Genomic DNA, 25,313 nt, shown 5'->3' with positions numbered 1-25,313 from the left:
AATCATGTTTGACAAGTCTACTAGAGTTTTTTGAGGGTGCAACTAGCTGGGTAGATAAGGGGGAACCAGTGGATGTAGTGTATTAGGATTTTCAAAAAACATGCAATAAGGTGCCACACATGAGGTTTTTATACAAAAGTAGGGCTCAGGTTTTTTGGTGGGAAGATCTTAGCATGGATTAAAGATTGGTTAACAGACAGAAAACAGAGAGTAGGAATAAACGGGTCATTTTCAGGTTGGCAGGCTGTAACTAGTGGGGTACCGCAAGGATCAGTGCTTGGGCCTCAGCTATTTATAATCTATATCAACGACTTAGATGAGGGGACCGAGTGTAATGTATTCAAGTTTGCTGATGATACAAAGCTAGGTGGGAATGTAAGCTATGAGGAGGATGCAAAGGGATATAGACAGGTTAAGTGAATGGGCAAGAATGTGGCAGATGGAATGTAATGTGGAGAAATGTTAAGTTATCCACTTTGGTAGGAAAAATAGAAAAGCAGATTTTTTTTTTTAAAGGTGAGAGACTCGAAATGTTGATATTCGGAGGGACCTGGGTGTCCCTGTACACAAATCACAGAAAGTTAACATGCAGGTATAGCAAGCAATTAGGAAAGCAAATGGTATGTTAGCCTTTATTACAAAGGGATTGGAGTATAAGAGTAAAGAAGTCTTACTGCAATTATATTGGGCCTTGGTGAGACCACACAACAATAACAAAAACAACAATAACTTGTAATTACATAGCGCCTTTAACGTAGTAAAATGTCCCCAGGAATTTCACAGGAGCGTTATCAAACAAAATTTGACATGGAGCCACATAAGGAGATATTAAGGCAGATGACAAAGAGATAGGTTTTAAGGAGCGTCTTAAAGGAGGAAAGAGATGTAGAGACTCTAGAGAGGGAATTCCAGAGCTTAGGGTCTTGGCAGCTGAAGGCACGTCCACCAATGGTGGAGCAATTAAAATCAGGGATGCTCAAGAGGCCAGAATTGGAGGAGCGCAGATATCGCGGAGGGTTGTAGGGCTGGAGGAGATTACAGAGATAGGGAGTGGTGAGGCCGCGGAGGGATTTGAAAACAATGATGAGACACACCTGGAGTATGGTGTACAGTTTTGGTCTCCTTACCTAAGGAAGGATATACTTGCCTTCGAGGGAGTGCAATGAAGATTCACTAGACTGATTCCTGGGATGGGGGGATTGTCCTATGAGGAGAGATTGAGTAGAATGGGCCTATAATCCCTAGAGTTTAGAAGAATGAGAGTGATCTCATTGAAACATACAAAATTCTTAAGGGGCTTGACAAGGTAGATGCAGAGAGGATGTTTCTCCTGGCTGGGGAATCTAGAACTAAGGGCCAAAGTCTCAGAATAAGGTGTTGGCCATTTAGGACTGAGATGAGGAGAAATTTCTTTACTCAAAGGGTTGTGAATCTTTGGAATTCTCTACCCCAAAGGGCTGTGGATGCTCAGTCATTGTGTGTATTCAAGACGGAGTTTGATAGATTTTTGGATACTAAGGGAATCTTGGAATATGGGGAAAGTGGAGTTGAGGTAGAACGTCAGCCATGACCTTATTGAATGGCGGAACAGGCTCAAAGGGCCGAATGGTCTACTCCTGCTCCTATTTCTTATGTTCTGATGTCTCTACCCCATACTATGCTATCCCAGGATTTCCAGGGCGTTCATCCATGTACAGTTCAGGACCTGCACCTGCAATAGGCACAGTTCCAGTGTTGGTGTGCAAATGACATGTAACAGGGTGTTTCTGGCCCTTCTCCATCACTCTCTTCTGCATCCACCATTGGGATGTCCAAAGGGAGGATGTTGCAAAAAGTTGGATATGGGTCTTATGCAGAAATCCCACTAGTAGTCTACGGAGTTAGTTAATTCCATTCCTTCTTTTATGTAGATAGATTGCCAAGAATAGACAGAAAGCCCAATGCCTCAACTAGAAACGTAGCTACAGGCCTCTCAAGCTGGGAGGGCAGCAGGCCAGAAAAATTGGCCGCACTAGTCTCAGAAGGTACGAGACACATCTGCTACCCTGTTCCCCTCTGTGTTGGCAAGAGGAAAATTAGCCCTCCTGTGTGAGAAGACAGAAAGTGCTTTGTGTGTGATTAAGGGAGTGTCCATATGAGAATCAATGGACAGGATTTTATGTTTTGAGTTATGCAGCTCATTGATATGACTTGAACGGAATGCAGTATCTCCAGGCAGAGATTCAAGGCTGCAATGAGCAGGGTGTGGGTGAACAGCAACATTGACCCTCCCCTTTAAGAACTGGCCGGCGCCAGTCTGTCTGTGTTCCATTGCTAACTGACATCACCTGATCTTCGCCAGCGCTCTGAAGTAGCGCCTCGCTCCTCGACGTTCGTGCCTTAAAACAGGTGTGTAGCGCCTGATTTAGCGCGCAAATCACCTCCAGGGGCGATAGAGGCCAAGTTTGCAGTCGGAGGCGATAATTAGCGTAGGGCACTAAACTTTGTGCCCGGCCGATAATAGCGCCCCAAACGGGGCGATACCGAATTTCTCCCCCCCTTTGTCCAGCCACACCCTGCTCATTGCAGCCTTGAATCTCTGCCTAGAGATACCTGTACATCAATTGTGCTGGAACCACCAATGGATAGGCCCAGGGAAAGAGCTCAGTGTTTCAGCGACCGGGCCTTGGTGGCTCTAGTTGGCGCTGTGGAGCGGCGATGGGCAGTGCTCTACCCACAGAGTGGCAGGAGGCCATTGCCCCGCGAATACAGAAGAGTGTGGAGGGAGGTGGCTCAGCACATCTCCTCGAGGAACCTGGTGCCGAGGACCCAGACCCAAAGTCGGAAGAAGTTCAACGACCTCACTCGGGTGGTCAGGGTGAGTGGCTGCTTTTCAATACTTCCACATCCCTCCATCTCAACTTCACTCTGTGCGCAGAGGGTTTAAAAACCCCAAATGCCCAACACTCATCCAAGGCCTATGGCCATCTCATAAAACACACACGCACATTCCACACCTTGCATACATTAAGGGCTATTCAACTATGGGAGGCACATCAGGCAAGCACATGGCTGCATACATTAAGGGCCATTCAACTATGGGAGACACATCAGGCAAGCACATGGCTACACATTCACTCAGACGCCGTCCTTTTTCTTACAGGCCAAGCTATTTCATAACAGGCGGCAGCAGCAACGCACGGGAGGAGGACCGGCTGACCTACACACTCTCAGCGATTTGGAGGTGCACGTGCACAGGATCTTTGCCAGCCAGGTCATAGGTGCCATGGCCGTTGGAGAGGTCGACCCCCTTGGGGACAGCAATGGTATGTTCATCAGCTTTCTCTCCTCTCTCATTCCACTTGCCCCTCACAACACCAGCCTTTTATACTTTCAATCCAACTTGCTAAATGTCTCCAGTCCTTGCTCCCATACTGCCCCCGTCTTGATGCTAAAGCCACTCTTGTACCTCCCTGCTTTCAGATAGTGAACCACCAGCTGACCAGCCTGTCCCTCAACCTACCAGTGGCAGCAACGCCCCAGGCAAGGAGGAAGAGGAAGCCGGAGCCTCACCGCCTGCGCCTCCCGAGGGAGCCCATGCCGACACTGGGACCACACCTTCCCTGGAGGGGAGCAGGGGGGAAGGGTCTGATGAGGGCGAAGCTCCGGGACCCAGCGGGCTGCAGCAATGCCATGGGGGTAGGGAAGCTTGGGGGCCATCTCCCCGGAGGGCAAGTAGGCAAGTGAATCCTGCTGCACTGGACTCAGAGGAGGACCGCGTTATCGCGGCCATGAATAGCCAGGCCTTGAGCATGCACACTGAGCTCATGGGTGCAATGGCAAGGGTGCCGAAAGCATGGATGGACTGGCTAGGAGTGTGGAACAGCCCACTGTAGCACAGGCCGACGCAACGCAACGGCTTAGTGCTGCAATTAAGTCAATGGCTGGTGCCATCCAGTCTCAGACTGCTCTCATGCAGTCTCAGATTGATGTCACGCAAGCACTGACTGCTGCCATCCTCACTGGATCAGCCACATTGCCCCAGGGCTCTCACGGTGCCGCAGCAGGCCAGCAATTTGTGCTCGAGCAGATTGCTCCGGATGCTGAGATACTGCCCCGTGGGAGTACCAGTGTGTCGGTCGAGCAGGAAGGTGCTGTCCTCTCTCAGGATGACAGCATTCCTGCTCCCACCACTGGCACTTCCCCATTGCACTTGCCACCGCCTGCAACAATGCCAGCCCCGACTGCTGCATCCCATGCTGAGTTGGTGCACAGTCTGCAGCCGGGGCCTCCAGGCCCAGAGCTGGTCGAGGGCATCCTTCAAGGCCATCTGTAGTCTCTGCATCTGACATTCAGCAGCCTTCCACCAGCCTTGCTGCAGCCACTGGGGCCCCATTATGGAGGAGCAGTAGGGTGGGAAGGGGGGAAGTGCGCAGGGGATGGAGATCACCCTCGAAGGACAAACAGTAGGAGGTCTAAATAAATGGTGGAATATTTGTAGTAAAGATCGAGGTTCATGTGTATAGTAATCTCGGATGTAATGCTTAAGTTATCCACCAGAGGAAGACAAATGTTAAGGGTTCATTTACCAGTGTTTTAAGGTAATGTTGCATTGTGGGAATGACACATAGGATCATCCATCTTGGATGCATCGTGCAGTAGAATTAGAAGTGCATGCCTATAGCTTGTAAGAGCTCTGTTCTCTCCTTATTCTGTGTAAATTAAAAGTCAAGTTTTGAGTTCCTGAAGTCACACTTATTTCAATTAATTGGACCTTATTACTCGGATATAACATTTGGCGATGAGGATTAACAGATATCAACTTGAAGAAGGGAAAATACAAGATCACTGCATCTGAATCATGGCTACTCGAGTAGGAGAGATTTCTGCTTTTGATGTTCAAAATCAAACTTGGATCGAACACTGAGCTATTGGAGCATTTCTTTGTAGCAAATGATATTGTCGATGTTGGAAAAAGGAGAGCTATTTTGCTAACTTCGGTGGGAAGTCTGATGTATAGTTTATTGAGAAACTTATGCAGTCCTGCAAAGCCTGGAGATAAATCATTTACTGAATTAGTGGACTTGCTAAAGGAACATTTCAATCCCAGACCGAGTGAGATTGTACAACGTTTCAAATTTAATTCACGGAACAGGATACCGGGAGAAACTGTGTTGGATTATGTAGCGGTGTTGAGAAAATTGGCACATGATTGCAATTACGGGAACAGCTTGAAAGACATGCTGAGAGATAGGCTGGTTTGCGGAATAATGGATGCTCGAATGCAGAGGAGATTATTGTCCGAGACTGGGCTTACGTATGAAAAAGCATTGGAACTTGCTCAAGCCATAGAGACAGCTAACTGTGATGTGAAAGAAATACAAGGTTCAGACTGGTCTACTACGAAGCAAGTTGCAGGTCAGACGCTGGTGCACAAGTTAAATATGAGTCGTACACCACAACGTGCGCATTTAAAGGCATGTTATAGATGCAATGGAGATCACCTGGCAAGGGAATGCAGGTTTCTGGAGGACAAGTGCCACAAGTGTGGGAAAAAAGGACATATAAAACGTGCATGCAGAGCTAAAGCTACCCTGGAGGCATACGAACCTAAAGGGGGAGAAAAGCAAAACCTTGGAAGAGAAGTGAAAAAACAGGGAGCACATCACATCAGTGGAGAAGCTGAGGAAGAAGACGACGTGTTCATATTGCATAGTATGGTAGAGGACATTCCTAAAGTGGATCCTATCACTTTGCAACTGATAGTAAATGACACTAAGGTCAACTTTGAGGTGGATACTGGATGTGGCGTAACCATAATGAACAGGGAAGAGTATTCAAAATTGTGGAACCGTGCAAAAGTTCCAGAGTTAAAGTCTTGCTCTATGAAGCTTAAAACATATACTGGTGAGCGAGTGACAACCTTGGGTACAGCTACTGTAACTGTGAAACACAGGGACACTGTGGAACAGCTGCCTGTAGTTGTAGTATCGGGTTCTGGACTGAACTTGTTAGGTCGGGGCTGGATAAGAGAACTTAAATTAGATTGGGGAGCAATAAATCAATTGGAAGGAGGCAAACAGTTGTCTTTGCAAGACGTGTTGATTGAACATGAGAGCGTGTTCAAGAAAGAACTTGGAACATTTAATGGCCCCCTAGCTAAGATTTATGTAGACAAGGAGGCACTGCCAAGATTTTTTAAACAGCGACCTGTGCCTTATGCCATGAAACCGAAGGTAGAGGCTGAGCTTGATCGTCTTTTGCGGGAGAACATTCTGGAACCCGTGAAATGTTCAGAATGGGCAGCTCCCATTGTACCTGTTTTAAAACCAAACAATTCGGTAGAATCTGTGGAGATTATAAATTGACTGTAAATAGGGTGTCTAAACTAGAACAGTATCCTATTCCTAAAACTGAGGATCTTTTTGCAAACCTGGCTGGAGGGAAGAAATTCACGAAGCTGGATATGAGTCATGCATACTTACAGATTACACTAGATGAGGAATCCAAGAAGTATGTAACCATAAATACACACAAGGGTTTGTTTACCTATAACCGCTTACCATTTGGTGTCTCATCTAGTCCAGCTATCTTCCAGAGGACAATCGAGGGTGTACTGCAAGGGATTCCACATGTTTCCATCTATCTGGATGATATCCTGGTGACGGGAAGAACCGACCAGGAGCATCTGAGCACTCTGAGAGAGGTACTTCAAAGATTGGATAAGGCTGGGTTACGGCTCAAGAGAAGTAAGTGTACTTTCATGGGGAATGAGGCTGTGTTCCTGGGACACAGAGTGGATGCCACAGGGCTCCATCCAATCAAGGAGAAGGTAAAAAGCACTGCAGGAGGCACCAGATCCTACAAATGTGACTGAGTTAAAAGCTTACCTGGGACTGCTAAACTATTATAACAGGTTTTTGCCAAACTTGTCAACAGTGTTAGCACCTCTTCACAAACTACTGTGCAAGGAGACACAGTGGCAGTGGGAAGAGGAACAGAGGGTTTCATTTGAACAATCCAAGAAACTGATGCTGTCCTCGGATGTGCTGGTTCACTACAATGCAGATAAAGACATCATTCTCTCTTGTGACGCTTCACCTTACGGGGTGGGGGCAGTTCTTTCACACTGTATGGAAGATGGAACAGAAAGACCGATCGGGTTTATGTCTCGAACTCTGACCCCAGCGGAAAAAAACTATTCCCAGTTGGATAAAGAGGGATTAGCAGTAATGTTTGGGTTACAGAGGTTTCATAAATACATATATGGCAGGAAATTCACCATATGCACCGATCATAAACCTCTTCTATATCTTTTTAATGAGATGAAAGCAGTACCACAGATGGTGTCACCCCGAATCCAGAGATGGGCAGTGATGTTAAGGGCATATGAGTATGTCATCGTTTACAAAGCGGGCAAGTACCATGGGAACGTGGATGCCTTGAGCCGTCTTCCACTACCAGGTACACCTATCCATGCAGCTCCAGAGGACAGTGTTTTGATGTTGGAGGACACGGACACGGCAATTGTGACCGCAGAACAAGTAAGGACATGGACAGGTAAAGATCCAGCACTGTCTAGAGTCCGAGAATATGTAATGCGGGGTTGGCCACAACATCCGGAAGGGACTGATTTCACACCTTACAGTGTCAGGAAGACAGAGCTGAGTGTGCAGGATGGTTGCGTGTTGTGGGGAGCTCGAGTGATTATTCCACAGCCAGCACGACAGTCTATCCTAGTGCAACTACATCAGTGTCATCCTGGAGTTTCACGCATGAAAGCCTTGGCAAGGAGTTACTTGTGGTGGCCAAAGCTAGATGAGGAGATAGAAAATCTAGTCAAGACATGCAGCACTTGTCAAGAACACAGGAAGGCACCGGCAGCAGCTCCACTCCACCCCTGGGAGTGGCCGGATAAACCATGGAGGAGATTACATGTAGATTATGCGGGTCCATTCATGGGAAAGATGTTCCTCATAATCATTGATGCATATTCCAAATGGATGGAGGTGTATCCTGTAAATTCTGCTTCATCTACAGTTACTATAGACTGCCTGCATAGGAGTTTTAGTAATCAAGGGATACCGGAGATCGTAGTAAGTGACAATGCCACGTGTTTTGTGAGTACAGAAATAAAAGAGTTCATGAGAAACAATGGCATAGTACACGTGACTTCAGCTCCATATCATCCGTCTTCAAATGGACTTGCGGAGAGAGCCATACAAACATTTAAGGAGATGATGAAAAAAAGTGCGGACAGCAAAGGTGTCACGAGTTCTGTTCAGCTACAGAATAACACCTCAATCTACCACAGGACTCTCTCCTGCTGAGTTATTGTTAGGACGTCGACTACGCTCCACTCTTGACCTGGTTCACCCAGATCTAAAAAGGAAGGTGGAAAACCGACAGTTCAAACAAAAGGAGAACCATGACAGAAGGACAAAGAGCCGCAGTTTTGGAGTAGGAGATGCGGTCCTTACCAGAAATTTCAGTTATGGTCCAAAATGGATTTCTGGTGTCATAGATTCAATGACTGGTCCAGTTTCATATAAGGTCATGTTGGGAACTGGTCAGGTAGTACGCAGACATGTGGATCAGATACTGACCAGACAACGGGAAATCGAACTGGAAGTTCCAGAGGAAAGGTTGGAGGACAAGTTGGTCCCCAGTTATCCAAATGCACTGGTGGTACCAGCACCACGAACAGAGACAGTTATACCTGGACCCCTTAATCAAGAGGAAACCATCGTAGCAGAGTCAGATACTCTGAGTACTGCTCAGGAGCAGCAGGTGGCTCTACCACAACCAAGCAGGGACTTGACTGTAAGACGTTCAACAAGGTCTCACAAGCCGCCAGAGCGATTGATCACAACCTGCTAGATTGTTCAGGATGGACTATCGTTAAAGGAGTTTCCTTATGGACTTTTTAAGAATGTTGTTAAGAATTGTTGTAACTTAAGAGGGGGGGGATATAGTAATCTCGGATCTAATGCTTAAGTTAGCCACCAAAGGGAGACAAATGTTAAGGGTTCATTTACCAGTGTTTTAAGGTAATGTTGCATTGTGGGAATGACATAGGATCATCCATCTTGGATGCATCGTGCAGTAGAATTAGAAGTGCATGCCTGTAGCTTGTAAGAGCTCTGTTCTCTCCTTATTCTGTGTAAATTAAAAGTCAAGTTTTGAGTTCCTGAAGTCTCACTTATATCAATTAATTGGACCTTACTACTCGGATATAACAATGTGATTACGTTTGTTTACTGTTTTGCCGTTTATCTCCATCTTGTGAGAACCAGTTCTGTTAGTTCATGATTTGTTGTGTTTGTTTCTAATTGTTTGTTCTGAATAAATGACACACACAGAGTTTGTTAAACAAAAATGTTGTTGTATTCAAAATGTACATTTTTGGCCTTTGCAATCATTCCAACTTTGGCCGGCAATAGTGGGTGCAGGTTGCGGGTTGCTTTCCATGATGTTGTTCTCCATGCCAGAAGCCATCTTCTGAGTAGGAGCCTAGAAGCGGCTTCTTATCAGCTGTTCACAGATGGCCCTTGCAGTGACAACATTGTGCACCTCCCTCCCACGTTGGTGCTGCTGCTGATCATCCTCCTCTTCCTCCTCCTCCTCCTCCTCAGGTGGTGCATTGGCTGGGTCCTCAGTATTGCCAGGTTGTGAAGCATGCAGCATACAACTATGAAGAGGGAGACTCGCTCAGGAGAGTACTGCAGCACTCGACTGATGTCACGATCTGGGGGCGCAGGAGATCGTGGCGGTAGTGTTTAACGCTGCCGTAAAATGTCTGGTCAATTTCGCGAACAGTGCAAACATCGCCGCACTCAGGCGCTAGTTGCTTTGTGCCCCGATAACGCCCTCTTAGGGCACTATCGGGAGGCGCTAATCAACCGAATTTTTCCCCCAAAGTGTTAAAAATCTGAATCCCGACCAGAACCTGCCTCCAACCCGCCCACTTCCAGTTTTAACAGAGGCAGAACGGAGGGGGGAAGTGGGTCGCCCATTTAAATATAATTGACCTCAACCCACCTGTTTTTGTGGGTTAAAATTCTCCCATTATCTCAGGGCAACTGGGGATGGGAAATAAATGTGGCATTGCCAGTGTCCTCCATGTACCGAAAACAAATTTTAAAAAGTCTATACCTTCACCCTAACCCTAACCCAAATGCTAGGGATAAGATCATACGCATGTTAGGGTGGGTATCTGCACCATTCAATGCTACTAGGGTGCCTGTCCTTCACCACTCCATTGAGGGGGGAATGCAGAACAGTTTGGCCTGAGTGTACATAGTAAAATATTCAAACTCATGACTGCTGCACTATAGATGTGCTGCTTACCAAATGGCAATTGATCTCTGATATAAAATGCCATTGAAAAATGGGATTATGTGAACCACTTACAGAAAGTACGGCAAACTCATCAGTTTCCGCTGGCCACACACTAGGCAGATTTCCTGGGGAGCCCAATATCTCACCAGTTCAGGCTTCAAAAGTAGCATCACAATGTAGAGCAGAGAGGCAGAAGAAACACCAGACCTCAACCAGAATTTCTGAATGATTGCAGGAAAGGGTGGAAACCTGATGCAAACTCACCCCCTCTCCCACCAACACCACCCCGCCCCCACCCCACACCCAGCCTAGATACATGTGTGACCCTTAGGCCTATCAGCAGTGATCAATTGTCAAATATCTTCTGCAGGGGGACAAGGGTTACAGTTTTCTACCCTTTGCTCATCTCTCCACTGAGGATCCCACAAACTGATGCATACATCCAAGTGAGATCCATCAAGGAACTGACTTTGGCCCGTTCCATGCACAAGTTAAGATTGAGAAATAGTAAGGCAAATTATTTTATGAAAATAATTCAGTTATATTTAATTCTACGATTTAAGTACAGAACTTAAGACTGCAAAAATAACAATTAGTACAATGTCGGTACAAAGGTTAAATATAACCTGCTTCTGGGACAGGCTTGCACATGTTTAAATTTAGATTCACTTTATCACTCTAAACTGGAGACTAAATACCACTGTTTTGGTAGCATCGCTCCTTTTATGTCTTGCTAACTTGATACCATAAGATGTCAGAATGGACATTGAGACTGTGAGAAGTGTTATGGATGCCAAGGCCTATAGGATTAGGACAGCTAGTAACAGTATAAATGGGGTAAAATCGTGGCCATAGGTTGGGAGATGAAGAAGGAAGACATCTGAAGGGTTGAGCTGTAATGTGTGTATCTTCTGCAGCAAAGCATCCTATGTGATCTCAGTATTGGTCATGAGTAACATTTAGGGGGAAAAATTCGGTTGCTTTGTGCCTCCCGTTAGAGCGCAAAGCAACTAGCCCCCGGACGCGGTGCCGCCAGCGCCTCCCACAAAATTCAGCGGGACATTTGCGGAGGCGGTAACCGTTAGCGCCCCACGGCATTGCGCCGCCGGCGGTGACGTCATCGGCGTGCGCAGTGCCCCGCTTGCGCCTCGGCCATGATCTTTGTTATCGCCCCCTGACTTACCGCCGGACGCTATGTCTGACGGGGTCAGGGGGGCCTACCTGCAGCCAGGGCGGCGCTAATTAAAGGCGAGGTGCCAGGCGGCCATTTATGTTGCTGGCCGTCTGCCAGCACCTGTCCCCGTTGTCGTCCCCAGCCTCCTCAGCAGCCCCTCTGCGGAGTGCCAACTGTGCTCCGTGAGCCCGGCACTTCTCTTGAGTGCCGGGCTCTTTTGCCGGCACTCCAATCCCTGGTGGCCCAGCTAGGCCCGGGGTCATGCTGCGCAAGGCCCCTCCCCTTTAAGAAGGGGAGGAAGGCCTGCAGTACCGCGGCACGACCTGCCGCAGCACTTGGCGCTGCAGCATGTAGCGCCGTGATATTCCCGTGCAGTGCCCCAAGAGGGAGGCGGGGTGCTTCCAGTAGCGCCCTGCTTCCCTCTTGGGGCGCTACTGATGAATTTCGGCCAGGGGGGGTGCTAAAAGTAGCGAGCAAAGTTAGCGCCCCAAAGGGGGCACGACTCATTTTTTCCCCTTAATCTTTAATAAACGGTACGTGTTTGGCTGTGTCCAAAATTCATCCCTGGCATATAGGCACAGGACTGCAGTCTTTTGTCCCTGTTGTTATGAAATTCACATTCCTAACACCTTGATCAATGATTTCTTCGCTTACTGAATTAAATGCCCGGAATAGTACAGCATAACAGAGAAACAAGAACAAACTGGGTTCCACATTATGCGTGTAATCACAATTTCTTGAAATTTTCCTCTAAGTATGCACCACTGTCGGGGCCTTGCACTCAGCAGGTGGCTTATTGGCAAACTGCTGCCACACCACCTGTGTTTTTTTTAATAAGGTGCCCGCTGTATGCAAGGCCCCACCAGTGGCATAAGACCTGGTAAATTTCAAGCTATCTATCCTTTCCTAATCTCAAACAGTTTCATCATAGAATGTTTTTTTTAAATTTATTCATTGGATGTGGGCATCACCAGTGAGGCCAGCATTTATTGCCCATCCCTAATTGCTCTAGAGAAGGTGGTGGTGAGCCGCCTTATAAAACTGAGTGGCTTGCTAGGCCATTTCAGAGGGCAGTTAAGAGTCAACTGTGGGTCTGGAATCACATATAGGCCAAATTTCCTTCCCTAAAGGACATTGGTGAACCAGATGACAATCCAGTAGTTTCACAGTTACCATTACAGATACTAGCTTTTTATTCCAGATTTATTTAATTCACCAAATTTAAATTCCCCAGCTACCATGGTGGGATTTGAACTCATATCTCCAGATTATTAGTCCAGTGACATAACCACTATGCTACCGTACCCAATTACAACACAGAAACAGACCATTCGGCCCATCAAGTCTGCACCACTATAAATGGCTGCCAAACTCCACTCTTACTTGTTCAGTCAGTACCCAAGAGCTGAAGCATTAATTCTGCCTACGATTGTACATTTGGAACAGTGTAATGCAGCATGTGGAAATAATGACATTTCATTGATGTTTAGTTGTGTTTATGTGCTGAAGTCTCATTGGAACTCCAGGTGTGCCTGTGCATTGGGGACCTGCACATTATGTGCACTCACTTCCACAGAGACAATAGATGGTACTGCAGTGCTGCTCACTTGAGCTGCTGGTGGCAAATGCCACAAGCCAACCTACATGGCGCTTTTCAAAAGGCCAAGTCATCACAAATAGGAGAGGTGGCCAAATGAGCTATAGGAGAGATAAATTAGTAGATAGTCAGTAGATTTGTAGCAAGCTGCAGAGGTTTAGGGAGAAAGCACCAGTGTGTGGGGACCGGATAGCTAAAGGATGTATCATAGATGGTACAGCAGAGGGAGGGGAGAAATGCACAGAAGGTAAGCATTAGAAGAGTGGAGCATGCAGGCAGGGATATAGGGCTGAAGGAGGTAGAAAGGGTAGGGAGAATCAAGGCAACAGAGAATTTTGACGTCGATAAGCTCGGTGACTGGGAGCCAATGGAGGCTGGCAGGGACAGGAGTAACAGGTGATTGAGACTGTGTGCGGCGGAATCCTGGATAAATTGAAGTACAGGTAGGGTGGAGCTTGGGAGGCAGGTGGGGAGGGCATTGGAAAACTCAAGTCTGGAGGTAACAAAGGAAAGGACTTGCATTTATAGAGGTGGAATTAGGCAACCTTGCTGGTAGCCTGAATGTGGGGTTTGAAGATCAACTCAGAGTCAAAAAGGACACCAAGGTAGTGCATTATCAGGTTGACCATGAGCGAGCATCCAATGAGACGGGTGCAATCTCAAGCTAGGATTCAGAGTTTCTGGCAGGCACTAAGTAAGATACCTTTAGTCTTGCCAATGTAGAGCTGCAAAAAATTCTGTTAGATAATGTCACCAGGGAGAAACATATTGATGAGAAACAACAAGGGGCCAAGAATGAAACCTTAGAACATACCAGAGATGACCGTGTGGCATCAGAGACAGTGCCATGGAAGTGGACTGTGGCGGAGGATGATGGTTTGAACAACTACGTTAAAGGCAGTACAGAGGACGTGGAGTATGGGGAAGGATAATGCAGGTCAGAGACACGAAGAATGTCATTAGTGACTCATCAAGGCAGTCTTTGTGCTGTGAACAGGATGTGAGTCTCAAGGAAAAGATGTATGCTGAGGACTGGGTGAAGGGAGAAGCTATAGAGTGTAGTGAGGTCAGAGCTAGGGTAGTGGGGGAGATTGGAATGGTCAGAGAGCACAGAGGGGCTGCAGAAGGCTGAGACTACTGAGGAGAGAGTCTCAATTTGAAAGACAAACAAATCCAGGAGTTTCTTACCACTGACATCAAATATGTGAATTGTGGATGCAGCAGAGGGAGCTTGGAGGAGGGAGTTTATTGTGGAGAAAAGAGTTTTGTATGATCATGGGAGTAATAGGAACATTTGGCTTTCCAGAGAGAGCATGTTTTTTTTAGGTGGTTGAACCATATCTCATAGTTGGCCTAGTTGTGCTCCATAAGTGCTTCAGTCTGAAATCCTAGGATTTGAGGGATAGTAACAGGGTTGGACACCATGGTAGTTATTGTAGGGATAAGGGCATTGGTGATGAAGGCAACAGCACTGTTGGTAGAGGGGCTGGAAAAGGGAACATGGATTATGAGGAAAGTGAGGAAATTGTGGGAAATGTTCTCATCAGTGATAGGTACTGAGGTCACATGTAGTGGTGAGGTGAAGGAAAGACTTTCTGTATGACTGGGAGAGGTGATATGCAGGGCGAGACTGAAGGGCTGATTCCACAATTGGATTCCCTTGATGAGAACCAGCACTTGGAGGGTGTGCTGGTCAGGAAATTGCAGGCCCACAGGCCTTAATATTCCATCTGTTCATTTAAATGGGACCTGGAATTGCCACCACGAAGTTTGAGTGGAGATATGCTGGGACAGTCTGAATGAATGCTGGGAATCACTGAAGACTGGCCAGAGTTTCAAATGTCAATAGGTTCATCCACAATGAGGTCATGGATAGGGATGGCTTTGTTTGCAATGGAACATTTAGTAGGGCAATCCACAGTGGACTGTGACATGAGAAAGAAAACTGCAGGGCTGCCGAAGTCTAAGGCTTTTGCGCAGAAGAACAAGGGGTAGAATCACCATGATATAAATTCTCTTTGAAGGACAATGTCTGAGGTAATTTTTTCCCAACTTTTAAGCAGATGTCAAATAAATAAGGAATAATAATTATACACTATTATTCATTCTATTGCAAGTGAGTTGAAAGGTTAATGCAACTTACCCTCTAAAAGCATGATTTAGCATGGCAATAAGGAGGTTTACAGCTAGAATTGCTTCTAATCCAATGAATGATCCTACAAGTATATATGTCATAGGTGCATCATGCTCATGCATTGCGTTGTAATTGTAATTGTCGATAACACTAATACGAAACATAGTGAATAGACAGCTCGACAGGGTATTGAATTCAGGCAGTTCATTGATGCCTTCAAAATAACAGAAAAAACAGAACGAAGTTAGGATTCTTCATAACAAAAGTATAAACTGTATTTAAATCCAGGAATGGAACCCAGTGAAAGCAGTTAATACAGCATTAGTTATTTCAGAAACAAACTGAAATTTAGTTTGGAAATGCAATTGATGGTTAAGAGATAATTATAGGCAGAGATGATCAAATGTGCTTATAATAGAGTGGTTGTTGTACTACTAGGACTATGAGTGTCACCTGTGGATGGTAGTTGGCCAGATTTGAATGATGGAGCTGTAGGTGCAGATAGATATTGTAAAGTCTGGCTCAGCTATACTGTGGGGCCAGGGAGAAATATTTCAGAACTTTCTCCCAGTGATAAAATCAGTGATGTAGAATCTAGGATAAGGAAAGGATGGGTGCAATCTTGCCAGCCCTGGGGAGGCGGGACTGCCGGGAAAATGGCAGAATTTGGGTGCAGGTGCCCAACCCGCCTCCGTACCATCTTGCCAGGAGGCGGGTAGCCGTCCCGCGACGGGCCCCATCTCCTTGGAGGCGGGAAGGGATTAGTGCCACTTATCTGCCTGTTAACAGGTAGTTAACAGGCAGATAAGAGGATTATCCCCATTTTACTCACAAAAGTGCGGGCTTCCAGAAGGCTCCGAACCCCGCCAGGGTCATCGAGGCGAGTAGTGGATCTACGGGGGTTGGAGGGGTCCAAAAGTGTGCTGTGGAGGTAAGTGATTGGTGTAAGTGTGGAGATGTGAGTATCTGAGGTAAGTGGAAAGTGTTAGAAAAAGTGTACTTACCTTTGTTTCTTCCTGCAGGCTTCAATCGCTGGGTATGGGGAGAGTCTCGCACCTCCGTGGCAGAGATGATAGATAGCCGTTGCATTCTCCAGTGCAATAACCATCTAATTTCTGCAAAAGAATGAGGTTTGATGAGGTCTTGAATTCAAGAACTCATCAAACTACAGAGAAAGTCAGTGTTTGACAGCTTCACAAAGCTGTCAAACGATGACAATTCATTTTGACAGATGAAACGTCATACGTTGACGTTCTCTGTAACCGTCTTTCCCTTAATTGGCCTGCTAAGCCCACTGGGCGGGCTTAACAAGATCAATCAAGGGAAAATAGCATGGGTTGGCCACAAATCGATGGAGGCGGGACATCGACCCGCCAAGCAGCAGTCCCGCCTCCAACGCGCCCCCATCGGCAAAATCACCCCCGATGTGTTTAACCAAATGAAGAAATTATACCCCAGAATAATAAATGCCAACGTAGAAAATTAGCAAAACTGATTAATAGCTTCAAAAAAGCTGGCATAGCCCCCAAAAAGCTGACAACTCAAAAACAGAATAGAGCATGTGAAAACAAGTACATTGAAAATGCAGACACCAGCTTGTAAGTATACACATTTCTTCACTTGTATTAGTTGGTAAACAAAAGTATATGAAATTCTAAAGGGGAATACAAATGTTTTAGGCACAGGATTTGTTTTTAGGGAGCCTGAGAGCATGCTTCTTTTCCATACAAAATTTAGATTTTTGATATATATGGGGAGAAATCAGACCCATTTTGCCCATTTCTTGGGTGTGAAACGGGGGCAAAAATGACCAATTTAGAAACACAATGCCTGTGGGAAATGCTACCTGAAGTACGTCTGATGCCACATTGGCTCGAGTGATATTCAGGCACCACAAATGTCTGCCTTAAACAGGCATTAGGACCCTAGCATATACTAATGATGGGGCAAATGCCTGTTTAAGGGCACAACTCTGAAATTTGTCAAAAACTACGCAAACTCCGACTAGTTTTTCAAGATCCAGTGACCTAACCAACAGTCCTTAAAGTGACCGCTGGAGGCCACCAAACACAAGGTAAGCAAACTTTTCTTCTCTCACCTTTATGTGGAGCTAGGAGTAGCAGGAATTCTCCTCCTGCCTCCACATCAATACTACAGGTTGCTGCCGACCAGCGCTTACCCCACTTGCATTCGTCTCCCTCCCCATCCCAGGATCTATGTGAGGGTCGCTGCCAGCTTCTGAGCCAGCTAATCTTGCCCTGGGCTGAACCTCACCGGTTTCATAGTAATGAGGCACAAGGACCAATTTCAGACCATCCTTTGAGTCAACATTTTCGGGCATGCGTTGCAGTCGAAGCATATGCTCCGTGCCCATTTGGGTGCGAATCAATTTCTTCCCCTTTATATTAGGCACAATGTAAAAGTGGCAATATTTGTCAAGATATCTTGTATCAGTATATTTTATAGTAAAAAAAATCAACACATCACATGCAACAGATTGCCAAACCTTGTCTTTGCATATAACCACTAGAATTATCATTTCCTACTTCTGCAATAAACTGTTCATTTGATAGTCAACTGATCCCAAATGATGTAAGCCTTACTGCCATATACAACGATGTGTTATTAAAATGACATGGGATGAAAATATTTACTAAGCTAATACAAAATATTTAAGCAGGTTGGATACTTTTCATACCTCCAAAGATCAGATAGTAGGCAAATCCATATGGTACGAAGAACTGTGCATAGATGAAAAGGAACTTAAAGATGATTGGGATAACGCTGCCAATCATGGATACAAATGGTCCAATAAACCTGAGGGAGAAGAGATGTGCAACATTCCTAAAATTACTTAACAGACTGAATTGCAGGGCATCACAACTAACATTTTTTTGCACAATTTTTGCAATTTGTTTTGTTCATGTATGGATAAAGATTTTAAAATAAACTGAATTCTTATAAATTGTTGTTGTAAAATATATTCTGTACAAGATATAGTAATGAACCAAGCACAATTTAGTCTAAAACACAAATTAGTTTTAATCTTATTCTCAACCTACTCTCTCAATTGTTCAGGAGGCCACTACCCAATTATTCTTCACCAAAATACAAAAAAAATACAGAATGGCTATACAACTTCAGGCTGTCTTGCATCACAATGGTACAAATCACTTGACTTGAGCGGTTATATCAAGGCAATAATGTTTTATAAAAGCACTAGAATTTCCCGGCCTCTATTCCAGAGCAGAATCCTGGCAGAACCAGGTTCCACGCCATTTTATGAACCCTCCCCCCGGTTAGAGATTCAACCAGCCCCAGTGCAGAATTTAGGGCTCATTCTATTAATTTACTAACTCTTTTTGCTGATATTAGTCTCACACTCTAATTCTATTCATTCTCACTTTTTGTTGTCTTTCTCCCTCTTTCTCTTTGTATGCCTAGCACATATTGGCCCATAATTTGCTGTAACGAGGCATTTAACGGCACCTGTCATTAGTTAGACTTGCCCTTGCAGGTTTAGGTTTTTAAATATTTTGTGTGGCAAATTGCTGAACGTGCAAGCTAATAACGTCATAGCAAGGGAAACAGGGCATCATGGACATGAGTCTGGGCAAGCAACTGTGTATCTCCTTAACCAATCAGATTGAAGAATTGTGAAATTACCAGCGCAAGGACTGAGCAGGAAGTGTAAATTAGAGAGGATGAATTCAATGTCAAATCGGGTACAGAAGGAGAAATAAAGAGAGGGAACGAAAGAGCGAATTAAGAGAGAGAGAGAGAAAAAAAGAGACAGAAAGATAAAGTAAAAATTTTGAATTTGACATTTTTTAAATTTCCAACAACTATCAGTACTCCTGTAGAGTTGGGAGAGTACTCCTACTCCTCTGGCTCCACAGGAATTTTTTTTTTATATTGCCTGATGCCTGCCCTGCTCAGCAGTGACTAATTTCACCAAGGGGTCCTTCAACATGCACAAGGCCCCAAATTTACATATTTAAGGAGTCTAACACCTGCTTTAGGCGTCTGCTCAGGACGTCTAAAAAAGGGAGCCCTCGAATTTAGCAGTGGGACCAACGCATTCACAGATTGGGCGCAGGCAGTCCCACTGTTAAATTAGTATGCCTTGCATCCGGAAAATGGAAACAATGCATACCACTTTCTACCCCAAACTGTCTTTTCTATTTTCCAAAGTGTCCGACTGTGTATTTGCATCATTCATAGGCCTAGAAATTGGATATGGCCCGAGAAAGGGCGGTGTGATGGCCCTGTGCTATTAAGCTGCACTGGGTCAAACTGGTCTAAGTAGCACGCAAAATTCATGCTCAGTCCTCATTAACATGATTATAGTGCTGATCTCAGTGCTAAACCCGCTGCTCATTGGCTTACTGCTCAACAGGTGGGCTAATATCAGGTTCAGTCTAATTTCCAGTCACATTTAGCCTAGGCTTTATTCAGTACTTAAAGGGGAGTTGCATTGATGCTACAGTACCTCATTGTCATTCCAGTTGGAACTGCACATGGAAACAGACGCTGCTACAAAGAGATGGCTGAGCCTCAGCACAGGGAGAGAGCCAGAAGATTCTCGGATGCGGCTCTGGAGGCGCTGGTGGTGATGGTGGAGAGGAGGTGGGCTGTCCTCTTCCCGTAAGCCGGCAGGAAGCCATTGGCCCATACACCCAGAAGGCTGTGAGGGGGAGATAGCCGATTATGTGACGGCAACCAGTGTGGTCCCCAGGTCCTCCACACAATGCCACAAGAAGTTTAATGACCTCACACGGCAGGTCAAGGGGAGTGATAGCTTCAGCAAATGCCATATCCCACCATCTGCACCACAAGCCTCACACACTACTCAATGAACCACACCCCCATCACTCGCCTTCCAACAATCTCTACCTATCACCACTCAGACCTCACAATCATAGCTTCACTTCACTCTCACAACCTTACCACTGCTGCAATATTGACACCCACATCTCACACTTTGCACAAACTGACAGCTATTCAATTATGACAGGCACATCATTGCACCACGCTCACTCACACACTTCCCTTTCTCTTGCAGGCCAAGGTGGCACATAATCGCCGGGAGCAGTGGCAGACAGGCTGCCATACAGGACCTGAGCCAACTGGAGGAGCGAGTGCTGGACATTAGTGGACGGAAAGTCACGGAAGCCGTGGCAACCGGCGAGGTTGAAGCTCTTGGAGACAACAATGGTATGCTCATTCCTAATCCTTTTCCTCGCATCCCACTTCCCCCTCATCCCACAATCTCTTCTCACTTACAAGCTGCTGATGTTGTGCATGCATATCTTGTTTTCCTCACCCACCCTCCCCTCACCATAACCCGACTTGTGCCTTTCTGCTTTCAGATAATCAAGACCAAGCAGAAGCTCAGCTTGTCCCCGAGGCAATGGAGGACAGTGAGGGGAGAGAAGAAGACACAGCGTCACTGCATCTGGCATTCGCAGACACCAGCTCAGGAACTGGCACTGCGCATACTTTAGAGGGCAGTGTAGAAGTGGGATCTGCAAGGGTGAAGCACTGGGCATGAGTGGGCTGCAGCAAGGCCAGGGGGAATGGGTAGCTTGGGGGCCAGCTCCCAGAGGGCAAGTTTGCATGCAAGTTCTGCTGCACACGACTCAGATGAGGACCTTGATGGGGCGACCTTCAGAAGAAGCGTGATGGGCATGCACACTGAATTGCTAGGTGCAATGGCAAGCCTGCCAGAGAGCCTCTTGGCAATGTCAAGGAGCATGGAGGAGTCCGCCTCCAACATTGGCCGGGGCTTTGCGCAGAGCTTGGAGCCCATGAATTCCAGGCTGGAAATGATGGAAAACTCGGACAGACCGTGTCAATCCAGACATGATGCTGCGTGTGATGGCCGATGTCATGGCTGCCATTGTAGCACAGGCGGAAGCGACCCAACGTCTTAGCGCTGCAGCGGAAACGCAGACCTCTGTCCTGCAGTCTCAGCTTGCTGCCACTAAAGCTCAGACTGCTGCCATCATGGCTGGGTTTACCACTGTCGACCGGGGTTTGCAGGGTGTCACAGCAGCCCAGCAATCTGTGCTCCAACAGATTGCTAGGAATGCGGAGGCGCCACCCCGGGGGAGTGGCAGTGGATCAGTGGTGCAGGACCCTGCTGTCCTCTCTCTGGATGACAGCATTCCTGTTCCTACCACTGCCATGGCCCTTGCTGCTGCCTGTCAGCCAGCCAGCCCAGACTGCTGTCACCCATGCCGAGGTGGTGCAGTCTACAGCTGGGCCTTCTAGGTCATCCTGCAAGACCATCTGAAGTCTCCCCCACGGAAACTCAGCAGCCTTCCACCAGCCATGCTGCAGTCACTGGGGGAGCACTTGGTAGGAGTACTAGATCAGGAAAGGGCACCCAAACGACAGGCACTAAGGGATTGCACAAGGGTGATTAGTTGATATAGCATGTGTAAATTGATTGTTGATAAATTTGATAATTTTGTTTTGAATCTTTTGTGGTGGCTCTCATTTCAGCTTTGTGCCCAGGAGGACATTGTAATGGTCCATGACAGAGGGATGGTGTGATGGGGATGTGGTTGATGGAGATTTGGTGAACGACGGGGATCTGGGGGGGGTTCATTCACTGGAATGATAGCCTGGTGATGCGTTCTTGGATGCCTCGGACCAGACAGCCCCTTTCTGGCTGGGATATCCAGTATGGAATCATCCGCCTGCGGTACCAGTGACCACAACCCCAATTCCCCTTTCAACATTTGTCCCACACCTTACCTTCCCTCTGTTACTGACCATCACAGCGTCCTCTTGGCCACAATGCTAAAATAAAAGCCACCAAAGCAAACTTTCCAATCCAACTTTATACATCTATCCATCCAATATGACATCAAGAAATCAACTCATCACCCTTATGCATTCCCTTAGTGACTGTCTTGTGTATGCCTTTGCCTATCCTACTGATGTCACGCAGTGCTACCCCAGTGGCTGCAGCATGGCTGATGGAAGGTTGCTGATTTTCAGTGGGGGACACTGCAGATGGCCTTACAGGATGACCTTGAGGAGCTGGTGGCTGGGAGTGTGAAATCGAGTGATGGTGTTTCTTCTTCTTCACTCTCCTCTCTCCTCTTCTTGGTCAACCACTAGCAGGGCAGGCTGCATTTCTTGGGTGTGTGAAATGAGGAAGGCACAAGGGTGGAGTTGTGGTGAGGGGAGGGCAGGAAAGCAAGAGGTACATACTAGAAGGAGGATAACGTATGAGGGTACCAGCATCTTGTATACTTTCAGCCCTGCCGATTGCCAAGGGCTCAGCCATGCCCCTGCCAAGAATGGCCAGCACCATCTCCTCAAAGGGGGTGAGGTGAGGCTGGGAATGGGAAGTGTGCCTCATGTTTGGTACAGATTGTTGGTAGATGAGTGATTGCGGGGGGAGGGGGCGGAGACAGTCATGCATTGAAAAGCGTGTGAGGCTAGTGGTACAGTTGGTAAGAAAAGATGTTTGAAGATGCATTCACTGACCCTGACCACTGGTCTAAGGTCATGAAGCTTCTTTGTGCACTGGAGCCAAGTTGTGGGGGGCGACACAGCTGGCAGTGACGGCCTCGGTGATGTGGTCCGACATCATTCTTTCTGGAGGGCCTCCTGGTCCCTGCGGGTAGAGGACCTCTGTTGCAGTGTTGACCCCCTGCACAAAGCTGGAATGCTGCGTTCGAGACCCAGGGTGCCCCTTCCCTGGCTTGCTGAGTCATTTGTGTTAGTGCTGAAGCACTTATTCCATTTTTTTTAGGTGCGGCAGGGAAATCAGCTTTAAGAGCTGAAAACTTCCATTTGGGAATTCTTTTTAATGTTAATTTCTTTTTCAGAAGACAGTTGAGGTGTAAGAGCTAAAAACTGCCTATTTTTACAGAATTTTTTTTTCATGTTAGAAGGCAGTTCCCCTTTAATCGACCGCAGCTGCTTTCTGAAATGACAGCCTCGCTTTCAGAGCAGGCTGTTCTTGCTACAACGACGTTATGCCCACGCTACATTGGGCCTCCTGCTGGGACTACCGCCACAAAAATGGTCTTGCATGGTACGTTTAGCGCTGGGCTAATGTTAATTAGCAACCAGCACCAATGTTCCAAAGGTGAGGTGAGAGTGACTGCCCTTGACATCAAGGCAGTATTTGACTGAATGCGACATCAAGGAGCCCTAGTAAAATCTAAGTCAATGAGAATCAGGGGGATAACTCTCCACTGGCTGGAGTCATACCTAGCACAAAGGAAGATGGTTGTGGTTGTTGGAGGTCAATCATCTCAGCCCCAGAACATCGCTGCAGGAGTTCCTCAGGGCAGTGTCCTAGGCCCAGCCATCTTCAGCTGCTTCATCAATGACCTTCCCTCCATCATAAGGTCAGAAGTGGGGATGTTCGCTGGTGATTGCACAGTGTTCAGTTCCATTCGCAACTCCTCAGATAATGAAGCAGTCCATGCCTGCATGCAGCAAGACCTGGATGACATTCATGCTTGGGCTGATAAGTGGCAAGTAACATTCATGCCACACAAGTGCCAAGCAATGACTATTTCCAACTTGCGAGAGTCTAACCACCTCCCCTTGACATTCAATGGCATTACCATTGCCCCGAATCCCCCACCATCAACATCCTGGGGGGCACCATTGCCCAGAAACTTAACTGGACCAGCCACATAAATACTGTGGCAACAAGAGCAGGTCAGAGGCTAGGTATTCTGCGGCAAGTGTCTCATTTCCTGACTCCCCAAAGCTTTTCCACCATCTACAAGGCACAAGTCAGGAGTGTGATGGAATACTCTCCACTTGCCTGAATGAGTGCAGCTTCAACCACACTCAAGAAGCTCGACATCATCCAGGACAAAGCAGCCCGCTTGACTGGCATCCCATCCACCACCTTAAACATTCACTCCCTCCACCACTGGCGCACCGTGGCTGCAGTGTATACCATCTACAAGATGCACTGCAGCAAAATCACCAAGGCCTCTTCGACAGCATGTCCCAAACCTGTGACCTTTACCAACTAGAAGGACATGGGCAGCAGGTGCATGGGAATACCATCACCTGCAAGTTCCCCTCCAAGTTACACACCATCCTGACTTGGAAATATATCACCATTCCTTCATCGTCGCTGGGTCAAATTCCTGGAACTCCCTACCTAACAGCACTGTGAGAGAACCTTCACCACAAGGACTGCAGCGGTTCAAGAAGACGGTTCACCACCACTTTTTTAAGGTCAACTAGGGCTGGCCTTGCCAGCGACGCCCATGTCCCAGGAACGAATAAAAATAAAGTTTTACTATTTTTTTGTAAGGGACCTGTTTAGGCCTAACCAAACATAGGTTTTGTGTCAAAAGTTCTTAAAAAATATAAATAAATGTAAGCAAATGTTACTGTCTTCAACCACTTCTTATTTGAATACTAAAAATAGCTCACTTGAAAGGCTTGAAGTGTTTCAGGTTCCAAAGCCACAAAGGAGGAAGTGTAAGTGCTACAAGCTGCAGATGAAGCCATGATATTATGTGGTTCCGTTGTAAAATTACATCCGCCACATGTGTAAATATGACAGCCAGAAGCAAAACAACTACCAGCCAGCCATGAAGGTACCTAAACAAAATTGAAACTGAAATATAACATTTTTATAGTTCAAATAGCTTACAAAAGTTTATGTCTTTCCTATATTTAATTGTTTATTTATTTATTTTCTCTAATTTTCTCCGAAGTTCATTCCCTCCTGTCCTGAAAGATGCCAACTCTTACTCAGGTGTGGTTGCACAGGCACACACTGCCCTCTAGTATTCATCCAAAAGGCCATTCTTCAGGCATCAGCCAAAACAGAGCAGATCACCAGACTATTAAACTGTGGAGCACATCGGTCAAGTCTAATCCTGTTCTCATCTGCCATCCATGCACACATGATTTTCAGCAGGAGTCACTGAATAGTAATCAGGAGCAGGAACACCAACTGCCTTCCCCCTTCCAGTTCAGGGGTACTAATGCCAACTGTAGTGTCCCACTACAGCCCTGACTGAGATCAGTTAATACGGCATGGACTAGGGATCTAATCTGGGATCTTTTGGTCTATATGGCTT

The 25,313-nt window shown here is 46.5% G+C and overlaps 1 protein-coding gene across 1 annotated transcript in view; it reads right to left on the bottom strand.

Annotated features, from left to right (window-relative positions):
* Positions 1-24,814, bottom strand: part of LOC147115217 (uncharacterized) — a 64,073-nt gene extending 39,259 nt beyond the window's left edge. The window contains exons 1-3 of the mRNA XM_085992137.1: positions 24,658-24,814; positions 17,924-18,042; positions 15,235-15,439 (exon numbers count right to left, since the gene is read on the bottom strand). Of these exons, the coding sequence (XP_085848263.1) occupies positions 15,235-15,439; positions 17,924-18,020 (302 nt within the window). The 5' untranslated portion in view covers positions 18,021-18,042; positions 24,658-24,814. The remainder of the gene's footprint in view (positions 1-15,234; positions 15,440-17,923; positions 18,043-24,657) is intronic.
* Positions 24,815-25,313: the final 499 nt, after the last annotated feature.

This window comes from Somniosus microcephalus, chromosome 7, assembly GCF_052327205.1.
Source record: "Somniosus microcephalus isolate GS21.2 chromosome 7, FLI_Smic_1.0, whole genome shotgun sequence".
NCBI lineage: Eukaryota > Metazoa > Chordata > Chondrichthyes > Squaliformes > Somniosidae > Somniosus > Somniosus microcephalus.
This window is presented reverse-complemented; position numbering and strand designations above follow the sequence as displayed.